We start from the raw sequence: 14,231 nt of genomic DNA on the forward strand, positions 1-14,231 counted from the left end.
TACCTCACCAGGGAGCATTCCAGTATCATACAAGGTCATTTGATCTAGCCAAGAGCAGCCATTATCCTAGTGATTAACATGGGAGACGCTGTCACATGGAGAATGGATACTTAGCTTTGTCAAGCACCTTGGTTAAAGATTTGCCTTTTCAAGGATTGCATTTCCCAAGTGCTATTATTACAATAAGAGTTAATACTCATTTTAGGCACCAAACTTATTGAGTTCAACTGATCAAACCAAAGGAACAGTGTTGCTACAGAAAATTAGGGAAAAGGTGAAAAAGAAAAAATGATAGTAATTGAGTAGAAAAAAAGTTACTCTAATTTATATATATATTAATTGGTAACCAGATTTAAGTAGAACTGAATTGACTAGGAAAAAATAAAAACTACATGTTAATCATTTTCCTAAGTTATCTTTTTGAGGCTTAATCAGTCATTGGGAAAATGTTTAGAATTGTTCCTTGCTATTAGTCCTCATTTTATGTATGTTACCCTTCAGCAAAGTTCTCCCCATTTTAGTTTTCTAGGATTGAAAGGCTTATTTTAAATATTATTCATGTGTATTGTCATATTTGGCTTTTGCTATATACTTTAACTTCATTGTTAAATTTTGTATTGTATAGTTTCTTTGGTATATCTTATAACCTATTTTTGAAAAAGTAAAACTGAGTTGAACTAAAAAGTTAAGAAAAAAAAGCAATTAGTTCAAATCAGGTAGGAGAAAAATAAATGAATCAAACTAAAAATACAATAAGAACGTTAACAAAGTCTACTGTAACAAAGTATGAAATTGATAACTGACAAAAGTGATCAAGAAGCTAAGAGTAAAGGCATAAACCAACAATTTAAGAACTGATAACAGTTATAAGACACAATATCAAAAACCGCAATTACTTTTGCACCAATCTAATAGTAAGTGGAAGAACAAAATGTGATATATCCATACAAAGGAATATTACTCGCCAGTAAATAGGAAAAACTATTGACATACGCTATGTCATAGACTACCCTAAAAAATACTACACTAAATGATAGACACAACAAGCTATAAGAAAAGGCAAATTTATAGAGAAACATAAAAGAATATATATAATAATATATTATTCTTATACTATTATAAATGGTGTTTTTAAAATTATAACTGAAATAAGAATATAAGACTATATAAGAATAATAATGTAAGAATAAATAATATAAGAATAGTAACTAGAAGGTGACAGAATTACAATCAATATACAAATATCAGCTGCCTTTCCATGTACCAGTAACAGATAGAAATAGTAATTTAAAAAATTTCTAAAACACCATTTACAATAACAAAAATAGATCCAGGAATAAAGCTTACAAAAGATGCACAGCGTATATACTTCCAATAAGTTATAAAAGCTTATAGAAAGAATTAATAAATGAAGAAAGATACATCCAGCGTTGTGCTGGAGCCAGCTTATACCAGCTCACAAGAGCTTTCTTTATGTACATTTCTTCCTAATTCCAGGTTCAGTGATTTCATAACATAGCTTATAATCAGCCATACAGAAAATATTTACACCATAGAAAATGGCAAATCCTATGTGTAAGGGCTCTTTTTTGCTCTTCAGAGAAGGATTTTACCAGCATTTCACTGGTAATATATCATATAAAGATGTTTTTAAGCTAATGTGCAGATTCAATGCAATTTCAATCAAAACTCCAACATGATATTTTAAGTCTTAATCATTTGATTCAAAAACTCTGTATGCACAGGGGAAGGACTAATCTAAGGAAAAATAATGTATTTTACAATCACAAGATTAGAAAATTTTGATCATTTCAAATGCCACAAAAGATATGGCTCAACTGAATCTCATAGACAATACTGAAGGTAACATAAGCTGATACAAGTGCTTTGCAGGATAATTTGGCATTATCTTGTAAAGTTGAATACTGGCTTAATTCCACAATGCAATAGAGTTTCATTCCTGGTTATATTCCTTAGGAAAACTGTTACATGCATGCAGAGGTGTGTTGGTAAAATACTTCTGGTAGAGGGACAGGGAAAAGCCACTCTACTCAGTAATTTGTGCCAATTTCCATGGCCAACCACAACCATCAGCTGGATGTTATTGCACTCTAAATTGGGGAAAGATGCCAACCATCAACTTCATGAGCTGGAACAAGCTGGATCCAGCCAACGGCAAGTATCTAACACTATGCCTTGTACCAGTGATCTCATTAGCTCTGGACACGTACTCTGGCACTCCTGCAGCTACTACTCCAGAAACAATCTTGCTGCAGCTTCAACTATTACTAGACAGGATTCTCCACAGTTCCTGCTTTTTGTGTGTGTAAATGGCACAACTTCAAGGCAGCTACACCTGACTAGCATAGCTGCAAAGGAGGCTGGGAGAAAAGTATCTGGCATTTTCTTCTTCTCTATTACCAAGACTCTTAACATGCTAAATTCCCCCAAACACAGGGAGAGAATTCAGGTTTTAGAAATTACAAATATCCCCTATACTTATCTTCCATGTATTGTTACCAGTGATTATCTGTCAAGCTTTATTTTCTATTCTTTAGTTTCTACTACAAAGGAGCTTCTTGTGTAATAGAAAATATTAAATATGGTGTGTATGTGTAATCTGGGTGTGTATGTGTGCATGTACCGTATATCAGTACCCTAATATTTTAAATGCAATCCCATATGGGGCATCTAACCACCATTCCTTCACTGAATATCACATATCTAAAAGCTTAACAGGTTAGCAAGAAAAGCAACCTAATAACCTCACTAAACTGAAACAGCTGCCCCTTTATTGTACACACCTTTGACATAGCATTTGTCTCACTACATTGACATTGTTGGTTTCTCAATCTCTCATTGGGCTACGTGCTCCAAGAAGACAGCGGCTTTCTTGATCTCTATATTGCTATCACTTAGCACAAATATACATACAGAAACTGATAAAAAAAAAAAAAAAATCTAGTGCTTTAACTATAATTTACTTAGCACTTCCTAGACATACACCAGAAAATGTAGCAGGATCTTTACATGAGTTCTTTAACTTACCTCCAGATAGATAAAGCACATTAGGAATATTTGTGTATACTAAATAAGAAAATTAAGGACAGAGGGTAAAGTACTTTAACAGTGGTCAATCAGTAACAGGCAAATCAGAACTCCAATTCAGATCTATCTCACGGCACAGCCTGTCTTCTTTGTAGTGCGTATTCTAAAAGCATGATAATATTTGTTACATACTAAAAACAGATGTAGGTATAAAGGGCAATAAGAACATTCATATTTAAAAATTAATTCTGCTCAAAAGAGGTCAAGAAACTTAGAAGAGAAGTAGGGTCACACTTCAGTTGAAATTTGAAAAATAAAAGCCATTTGTCTGACAGCTGAGGGAAGGAGACTCAGGTGCTATAGCGACAAAAAAAACTGTGAACTTAGGGAAGGTGCAATTCTCTTATCTCTAAAATAAAAGGAAAGGCTGTAATCGTTTATATTTTTTGTGTTGTTCTGAATATTGTATAGATAATACACATAAATTTAACATGGGACCTAGCATAGTGTAGGCCCTCAACAAATGACAGAAGAAAAACAAAACACCGATGATTAGAATTCACCAAAAACCAGGGTTGTCCTGAGTAAGGTAGATGATGGTGCCAAAAAAGATCAAGAGGGGAGCAGATGAAAAGCATCAAGAATATTGGAAGAAATAACTGTATGGAAGGCAGTACCTAATCCTAATCTCAAATGTTTCAAATGATATTCTTATGTGGCAAGGGAGTTTAAGTGGAAAATAAATGATAATAAAATTTAAAACTTCTGAATTATATAGTGGTATATTAACTAGAAGATCTACTACCTCTTAGGAATTTTTAAAACATTTAATAAATGCCTTATAATTAAGAAATTGACAACATAATCTTGAATAGGTTTTCCCAAACTTAAGATTCCCTGAAAGTAAAAAGTCTCCTTTTAAACCTCAAAATAACAGTATGGCATATAAGTTACTCATATTCAATCATAAAGTAATTTATAGCAAATGAACAGAAGGAAAGCATGTGGGACTACCTGCCAAAAGTAACGCTTTTCCTATTCTCACTTCTCTTTTTGTTCCTTGGAACCAAAAGAAAAAAAAAAAAGGTAAGGGTGAATAGTTTATTTTTCAATTATCCGAAAAAGTATCTATTTAAACTCCACAGAATTCCTATTAGTAATTAGCAATAAGGACTTGTAAATAAAGCATAAGAGTTTTAGTAATCCATGTTTTCTAAAATTACAAGTAGATGTTTAATTTTAATATATAGCTTACTAAAAGAAACAAATTGTATTACTTAACACAGACTAAATTAACATATAGGAACCATGATATTATTTTAAGAAATCAAAGCTTAAAACTTTTTTCATCCTTTTCTTTTTAAAAACATCCAATTTCTAGACTGTCCAAGGGCAAGAGAACATTCACTTTGAATTTTAAGGCAGTGAAGCCATCTTGTGGTTGATGTCAGTACTGCTGAGGTTTGAGACAGTCACTCCTACTTGGGAAAATGAGGTCTTAATCATAGTTTTACATTTAAAAAGGCATACATATAACCTGTCATTCTTAAAACTTAGAAAAAATAAACACAGAACTGAAAGACTGTACAGTTAGGACTCCATTGCAGTACATGAGGTCCTCAGGTAGCTGTATTGGTAACAAAGTATTTTCAACTAAACTATATTTTATTATTAACTTTTATACCTTGGTTTAAAAAGCTACAGCAAGATATTAAAATAGAAGAATATTAAGAATATTAACAGTTATACTTCCTTTTTATCATGACTTTTTTCATAATTTTTATCCTATGAGCTGCAAGAGCAGTCGTAGGACTTGGTAATATCTGAGAAAAATAACGCATGCCCTGAAAAACTCAGAAAAGCAGTTGCAAAATACAGCTTCCCTAACATACTTACCTCCACTCACACTTTTTACAGCTTTTGAATCAGATATAAAGTGCCTATAAGAAAATCTGAAAGCCTGGAAAAAGTTGTCATCACCCAACTGTCACCAGTTTTTAAATTTTTCTGAAACTTTTGCATCAAGGTTCTGGGGGAACTTTGCGGAGAAAAGATAAAAATTGAAAAATAATGTTAAGCGAATAGAAGAAAGAGAAAAGAACCTGAGCAAAACCACTATATTTATTAGTAATAAAGTTACTTCTACTTTTTCCCATTCTACCTTCTCCCAAAATAATCAGTGATAATAGTCATTACTAAGACTTCAGTTTCAAAGCTTCAGGACAACGCCTTTCTGAAGGCCTGTGATGTGTCTTAGAATGGGAGATGTAAATTCAATGTGCCCAGGATTAGCTGTCTTCTAACTACAGACTTAGAATCTTTCTTACCCAATCACAGATATCAGCTCCCCATTCTCCCTTTCCATTCTCAAGTTCCCAAAGGCTGAAAACAGCATTGTCGAAGTTTTGCTAATTACAAAAATAATAATACACACTGTGTGATCATTTACTTTGGGCATGAAGTTTGAAGACTTCTCTCCACACTCCTTTAATCTACCTCCAAAAAGGATTAATGATTTGTCTTGGGAAAGCTCCAGAGTATTGTAGTGAGCCTCAGGCCTAGTGAATGAGATTCCAAGGCGATTGGAAAATACATGGGTGAGGCTCTTGCAAAGGGACCACACAAGGTTAATAGCGGTGGCTTCTACTAAGATGACAGCCTCCTCCCCCTACCTGTTGCTTTTTAACTGCTTCTTAAATATTGGATCAAATGCTCTCCAGTCCTCACTCTCCTTTGGCTTTCTCTCTCAGAAATGGTAGTATCAGATGGGCTTGGAGCTTAGTAGAAACAGAGCAGGGCTTTTAGCTTGCCTTAGTTCTACCACAGAGACCAACCTACCTCAAGTAGTAGCGTTCTGCATGGGGTTTGGGACCAAAACCCAGACAATAATGATTTACCAATTTACCTTATTCACTGAATCCCCTTGAAGATCACTCAGTAATAAGATACCTAACTGACATAATAAGGATTCATATATTCTTAGACTTCCAAGACAAAAATACTGTCCTAAATTGCTCATAATTCTCAAAGCTTGCCATTTGCATTGTACTATTTAGTGTTTCAAGTACATTATCTCATTGAGGTCTTCAATGTCGTAAGGGAGTAGCATTTAAATAAGGAATTTAAAATCTAGCAAGATTAACTAACTTATGAAAAGTCACAAAAACTAATAAGCAGGAAAAAGAAGATTTAAATCCAGGGCAATGACCCTATGTCTGGACTTTCCAATCTGTTCCTGGTCCCCATCATTTAATTCCCCTCCACCCTCAGTCAGAAACATGTCACAACCGTGCTTCCTCTGCTTCTTGAAATAGCTGGTCTATCGTATATTTTAAATTTTCTAAGTTGGTTTTTGGAACTTTGGTTTCTAGCATGCCCTAATTGAACGATCACTAGATAACCCAGCTCTTTCTTTCTTTCACTCTGTTCTAATATATTTTTTAAAAAAAAGAAGAACTAGAAAATATAATTTTATACCAAAATCTGGCATGGTCAAGAGATACAGGCAGATTACTCATTCAAATATTCTGTTTGCCAAATGTTGTTCTATATCTTATTCACAGATTAAAACCGAGTTAAACAAAAACTATAACTTACATAATGTTAGTAACCGAGCGGTAGTGACTGATTCTTGAGTCATGTATTTATAGTCATCATTCATGGTAAAATGCTGGTTAATAAAGCATTCCAATGAAGACATAAATAAGGAACTTTTACTACATTAGTCTTATTTTACTAACAAAGAAGCCAAAATAATTCAATTCACATCAAAAATACATTCCTTAAATATTTACTTTGGCTGAAGATAGTGACTTTTTTTTTTTATTATACTTTCAAGTTCTGGTGTACATGTGGAGATAGTGCAGGTTTATTACACAGATATACATGTGCCGTGGTGGTTTGCTGCATCCATTACCCTGTCATCTACATTAGGTATTTCTCCTAATGCTATCTCTCCCCAACCCCCACACGCCATGCTATTCCTCCTCTAGTCCGCCAACCCCAGGCCCTGGTATGTGATGTTCCCCTCCCTGTGTCCATGTGTTCTCATTGTTCAACACCCACTTATGAGTGAGAACATGCGGTGTTTGATTTTCTGTTCTTGTGTCAGTTTGCTGAGAATGATGGTTTCCAGTTTCATCCATGTCCCTGCAAAGGACATTAACTCATCCTTTTTTATGGCTGCATAGTATTCCATGGTGTATATGTGCCACATCTTCTTTACCCAGTCTATCATTGATGGGCATTTGAGTTGGTTCCAAGTCTTTGCTATTGTGAACAGTGCCACAATAAACATACATGTTCATGTGTCTTTACAATAGAAAGATTTATAATCCTTTGGGTTTATATCCAGTAATGAGATTGCTGGGTCAAATGGTATTTCTAGTTCTAGATCCTTAAGGAATCACCACACTGTCTTCCACAATGGTTGAATTAATTTACACTCCTACCAACAGTGTAAAAGCGTTATATTTCTCCACATCCTCTCCAGCATCGGTTGTCTCCAGATTTTTTAATGATCGCCATTCTAACTGGTGTGAAGTGATATCTCAATGTAAGGCAAACCAAATGAGTAATTTCTGTGTGTCAACTTCTAAAATGGTTATTTAAATTATTTTTCTAAATATCTTCACTAATACTGGTGAAGACAATTATTAATTCTGTGATTAATTATATATTAATCACATAAATATAATATAACATAATATAAATAAGAATAATTACGTGAAAAGGCCAGGCATGGCAGCTCACACCTATAACTCCAGTACTTTGGGAGGCCAAGGTGGAAGGATGACTTGAGATCAGGAGTTTGAGGCCAGACTGGCCAACGCAGAGAAATCCTATCTCTACTAAAACTACAAAAATTAGCCGGGCATGGTGGTGCGTGCCTATAGTCCCAGCTACTCAGGGGGCTGAGGCAGGACAATCACCTGAACCCAGGAGGCAGGGGATCACATCACTGAACTTCAACCTGGGCAACAGGGCAAAACTCTATTAAAAAAAAAAAAGAAGAATTATGTGAAAATAATAATTCTAGAACTATTAGTTTATTAATAATATTGTATTGGAAGTAGGTAATGTAAGAAAAAATATAATCAAAGAGGAACAGCAGAAATATCAAATTTTTTTCATGTGAAAAGTTACATTTGCATTAATAATATTTTCAAAGATAAAGTTTTACACAGAATAATCTAGATGAGAAAGTTTTAAGATTCTTTTTCTTCTTGTTAGCTACATTCAAAGATCACTGTGCAAAACTTTTAAAAGCAAAAACATTCTGAAAGAGTGAAGGGAACAGATAAGAGTCTCCGTATTACTATCCCATGAGCTTGCAGCAGAGGTGAGTTCTCAACATCTTTTAGGACACACAGAGAAAGCAGAAAACCAAGAATCTAGAAAGCTTCAAAATTTTCTTAAGTAAAATAATGTAAGGATGTACAGACACTGCTTTGACATTATTTACTTTTCCTATAGAGATTTGTTGCACTCAAAAGATCTAGTCAAGACTGTTGCCTACTTTTTTAAGTATGCTTCCCAGAATTCTACAACTCCTGGAAAACTGTTCAAAATGCAAATTCTTGGATTCCATCCTAGCCTTAATGAATCAGAAACTCAGAAGGGACTAGAGGTGGCTTGAGGTCCAGCAATTTGTGTTCTAGCCAGACCTGCAGCAAATTCTGGTGCACACTGAAGTTTGAGATAGCTACTATAACCAAAAGAAAAAGAACTGTAAAGAAACTGGAGAGGATTCTAAGAAGAACAATAGAGATGAAAGAAAAGCTTGAGACTGAGAATAAATAAAGGAATCAAGATAGATGGCTTTCACAAAAAGAAACCTGTGGCAGTGACATTTATGTCTTCAAGTATATAATTATTCCCAAAGGAAGATAACCAGATGTACTTCATTTCCCCTGATGAAAAACAAAGACATTATAAACTTAAACTTGCAGCATTAAACATTCAGGTAAAAATATAATTTGCTGACACAAAAAAATTTAGTAACACGAACACATATGTGTGTACTGCAAAATGACGGCAATAAACAAATCCACAGCTTCATCAAATTGCTCCTAATATTCTTTCCTCATCTTATATTTGCATATAATAAGTTCATTAAATAAATATAATAGTTTATTACTATAACTAAAATAAAAAGGTAAAAAAATTGATAGATAAGAAAAGGTCCTTGTAAAGGGCACCAATTACATCTGGTAAGTCTCACAGTTCATGTAAGCATATCATAGTTACAATTCCTGAAACAAAGGTTTTTTTTTTTAATATTGAAAAGCCACCAAAAGTTTAACTCTTAATAATTTTCCATGGAAGTCACCATAACAATGACTTTGGACCTGTTCACGTCCAGAGTTTGCAGCCTTTATTGACAAAAAATAATTCCAGTAATTTAGTTCATATTTATTGTAGTTAGCATAATTTAAGAAGTTATTGATTTTCTTTACCTTTTCTACCTTTCCACTATTGATGTCAGCGGGGAGGAATTTCTTGCCAATTGTTCTCAGATCTGTCTAAAATAAAAATATTATTATTAAAATGGAATTATAGAAAAGAGTAAATTTAAATCTAATCTCATGAACAAAAGATGAAATTATTTATGGTTTGTGAAACAAAAAATCACTTCGTTTTAACTGGTCATGAGATCTATCTATGTTATGAATCTTTCAAGTAACATAGCCCCATAATACGTTGTTTTAAGTATACCAGTAAGATGAACAGTAACATATAAGGCCTCAATCCTGGTCATATTTCTTTAGGTAACCTTTTAACAAAGTAACTCTTCTCTATTAAAATCTAAAACTTAATTTATGTAAATTATGATCTTACTAAAAAATTAATGTTACCTTCCAAGATCAAATGACAGCTTTTGAATAAATACGCATAGTATATTTTTAAAAACTGAATCCCATATAACCTTCACATTACATAAAAACATATCACCCTATAGGCTATAATATCTATAATATAAAGCTACATAACATACAATATCCCAGGAAACAATACCACTGGAATACCAAAGAAGTTACAGTAACCTTTACTATGGTAATTTCATTTGCTTAAACAATTTACAGAAATCGAAGTTGGTAAACAAATGAAATATGAAAATGCAGAAGTACTTGTAACTCAGCAAGGAAAATATAAGGACTAACATAAACAAGGTTATAGCATTCATGACATAAAAAAAGAAAATTTTTACTACACAATCTACATACAAAGCAGAACACTGCAGGACTGTGTCCTCTTTAGAAAGTGAAAATATAAAGGAATGGTAAGAAATTTGTTCATAGGAAAACTATCAGTACTCATAAAAAAAAGTCCAGTTATTTAAACTAAGAAATTAACTTGATGCTTGAGATAGTGAGATTAGTATAACTAAAGTTGCATTGTTTTACTTTTCCTTATAATAAACATTAGCTCTTCATCACCTTAAGAACAAGATAAAAGAAAACAGACTTAGAGTTCATTTAACCACATAAATTATAAGGGAAAATTTTTTGTTAGACTTAAGGAGAAAACACTAGATGATTACAATTACTGTGATGTGAAATAAATACACACAGAGGGGCAGGACCATCTTATTTGAACACCTACAATAATAGGATATCCTCCTATTTGAAATATCCACATGTGGCCAGCTTAAGAAACAAGACTATAAGTTATATAATCCCCACAGATTCTTTCCAGTTTTTTACTACTGTGAATCATAATTTATTCCTTTATGTAATGCAGGGATCACTCAAATTAAAACTCACTGAAGAGAAGTGCATGGCAAATTAAGAGCCAAATCCAGGCACCTGGGTAACAATGCTTTAGATAGGCTTTTTGCTGCCTCAATCCAATAACTAAATGAAAAGAAATATATACTGCACCTCACGTTGTATGTCTTTTCACTTGGAAAGTACTGAATAACATACGGTTAAAAAAACACTTTTTTACAGCAGTCTTTCCTATATTACGACTGTTTTAAAATTAAATGTTAATAGATGCAAAGCACTCAGTGTAATGACTTGCAGAGTAAGCACTTAATAAATGTTAGCCAACATGTTTATTTTAGTGAGTATAAAACATCTACTTTTTAAAATCATCTTAACATACATAACCATCATATCAATAATGTAACTAACACTTCATAAAAACATTTACATTATTTTGAAGTTACCAAAAAGCTGAAATATTTAAATATGAATGAAAAACAGAACACATAAAAATTTTATAATATATCATGATCCCTAATTTCTGGTTTTTCTCAATAATTATGAAATTTAATTCAAAGGAAAATGAGGCATCACTATAAAATAAATGAGCACCAGACAACAATCCTAAACTTTGATCCATCCCAACTGTAATTAAGCAATCATATGATCTAGGACACTGTCATTAATTCTCTACACCTAGCTAATTTACTCCTATCTAAAACGGAAAAGCACCACCAACCCTATCTCACAAAGTTGTTGTCAGGCTAAAAAAAGACTATACACTCAAAGTTTACAGAATTTCTAAAGTGCCATACAAATATATACTATGTGTCCTTGAATATATAAATGCTATTTTGATGCCTTTTTAGCAAGATGAAAATGATCTACCAAATATTTAAATGTCCTAAATTCAACTCAACATGTAAGTACTATAAAGACAATGTTATTATTCAGATGCCATTATATCAAAATTGCTACGACGATGACTGGATCCAAGAATGCTGTTATACTGAACGACAAAAAATAATAATACAGAAAAATGTTTTGCCTATAAAACTTTAAAAATAATTTTCAAAGCATCTACCTACCCATACACACACACACGCACAAATACATACAGACACATACGCACACGCACATACACACACACACACACAAAATTTCTATTTATTTAAGTAAATTCAAGAGAATATTTGGAAAATCATTTTATATTATACAGAATCTTAAAAGAAATAAAATATAATTTGTTTTTAAATTTTTACTAATGCATAGTGATCAGTAATTTAAGACTGAGCTATCGTTAAATATTTTTCTGAATAATTCTGGTATTTGAATGTAAAACTTACATGCCAGATTTCAATGTCATTTCTTAATATTCTAACTCCCCACTTTAAAAAGCAAAAAATGTAAAACATTCCTTTTCAACACAAAAAATATAAGCCTAAAAGTTACATAGCAGGTCTGAGGCAGCTATCTTTAGAAAGGCAAGCTTACAAGGTTAATCCTAGGCTGGCAGCTGGGGACTTTGCACTTGGACCATTCCCTAACTAAAAATGTGGTTCACTACATAGATTATTCATATAAACAATATGATTTATGATGGACATCTGTTTTCTGGGAGGGGTCTGAAATTTTGGTATATGCTACGCAGAAGATACCTTTGCAGGCAGCTTAATAAAAGACTTCAGTACTAGCCTCCAGTGGGCTTCCCTGAAGAGAAATTCCATATACATGTTACTGCACTGTTCATTGTTAGATAAAGGAACAAGCTCAGTGTGTACCCCAGAGAAAGAATAGAAGAAAACTTATTCATGAATTATTCTCCCAATATATAATTAGCTATGCATGTGTAGGTACATATATGCACAATAACAATCAATAATACAAGTGTTTTTCAACTAGTGGTTAATTTCCCACAATCACTCAAAAGTTGAAAAAAATTCAACAGGATACTATAAATGTCTAAATTTGATTAAAAGATGACAAACTTAGAAAAATAGATTATTTGTCTGCTACAGGCTTCATCCTAATTAAAAAGGTTTTTTTCCTATAATATGACATCATAGCTTTGGTCTGGAGTATTTAAACACAAATTTCAGAGAAAATAAAAAAGACAAATTAATTCATTCAGATAATAGCATGCACCTCTTATGTGCTCAGCATAAATATTTTATCTTGATTTATTTTATTCAAATTTTCATACCAATTATAGTTTATTGGTATTTACCTGCGTATATAAGAAAAGAAAAGCAGCAAATTGTCATAAAATCTCTCCTAAAATCTTTAGAAAGTTTTTCTTAAATAAACAAGAAAATAGAGTTATTTCTAATATTTTTAAACAACAGAATTAACTAATTTGAGTGCAAGACAAAGAAAACTAAAGTAGCTAGGAAATATGACCATTTTTAGTCATAAATAACATGCATAATTTCTAACGCCTATCATTAAAAAAGCAGTCTTTTATTTATTAAAAACCTAAATACTTAAAGGCTCAGAAACCAAAATAAATGATCTTGCTTGTCTTGTTAAATAAAATTCAAAGAAGTTGAAAAACAATGACTCAGTTTAGGACTTAAATTTTATCTGTTTAAACCCAAGTTTAATTGTATAAAAATAAATTTAAGTAATTTTTTTTTTTTTTTTTTTTGAGGCGGAGTTTCACTCATGTTACCCAGGCTGGAGTGCAATGGCGCGATCTCGGCTCACCGCAACCTCCGCCTCCTGGGTTCAGGCAATTCTCCTGCCTCAGCCTCCTGAGTAGCTGGGATTACGGGCACGCATCACCATGCCCAGCTAATTTTTTGTATTTTTAGTAGAGACGGGGTTTCACCATGTTGACCAGGATGGTCTCGATCTCTTGACCTCGTGATCCACCCGCCTTGGCCTCCCAAAGTGCTGGGATTACAGGTTTGAGCCACCGCGCCCGGCCAAATTTAAGTAATTTTAAAAGAAAAAGCTAGAGTTATGTATTTATTTATATTTTACATGTTCTTAGAGCCATCATTTCTGCTTTACATTGATTCTGCAGTGATATGATGGATTTGTCAGACTATAGTTCTCTGAGAAAAAACCATTTTTTTATTTACTTTTTTTTTCTTTCTTTTTTTGAGACAGAGTCTCACTCTGTTACCCAGGCTGGAGTGCAGTGGTGTGATTTTAGCTCACTGCAACCTTCGCCTCCCAAGTTCTCCCAATTCTTCTGCCTCAGCCTCCCAAGTAGCTAGGACTATAGGCACGAGCCACCATGCCCAGTTAATTTTTGTATTTTTAGTAGAAATGGGATTTCACTATATTGGCCAGGCTGGTCTTGAACTCCTGACCCCATGATCCGTCCGCCTCGGCCTCAAAGTGTTGGGATTATAGGCGTGAGCCACTGTGCCTGGCCTGTTTAACTTACATTTTTATTTCAAACCATTTTTATAACTTGAAAAAATCCAAAAGCCAATCCAATTATGGGGGAAAAAAACCAGCTAG

At 33.2% G+C, this 14,231-nt stretch overlaps 1 protein-coding gene across 12 annotated transcripts in view; it reads right to left on the reverse strand.

The window, feature by feature from the left end:
• TDRD3 (tudor domain containing 3) overlaps positions 1 to 14,231 on the reverse strand; it is a 183,519-nt gene that overhangs the window by 127,224 nt on the left and 42,064 nt on the right. For 10 of the 12 annotated variants that reach the window (XR_001828155.2, XR_001828156.2, XM_017538772.2 and 7 more), the window contains one exon: positions 9,507 to 9,572. Coding sequence is in view for 5 of the 12 variants with exons in the window: in XM_017538772.2 (XP_017394261.1) it covers positions 9,507 to 9,572 (66 nt within the window). In the remaining 7 variants the exon portion in view is untranslated. The remainder of the gene's footprint in view (positions 1 to 9,506; positions 9,573 to 14,231) is intronic. The other 2 variants (XM_017538777.2, XM_017538778.2) reach the window with 1 other exon arrangement.

Source organism: Cebus imitator, unplaced genomic scaffold (genome assembly GCF_001604975.1).
Source record: "Cebus imitator isolate Cc_AM_T3 unplaced genomic scaffold, Cebus_imitator-1.0 Scaffold114, whole genome shotgun sequence".
In the NCBI taxonomy this organism is placed as follows: Eukaryota; Metazoa; Chordata; class Mammalia; order Primates; family Cebidae; genus Cebus; species Cebus imitator.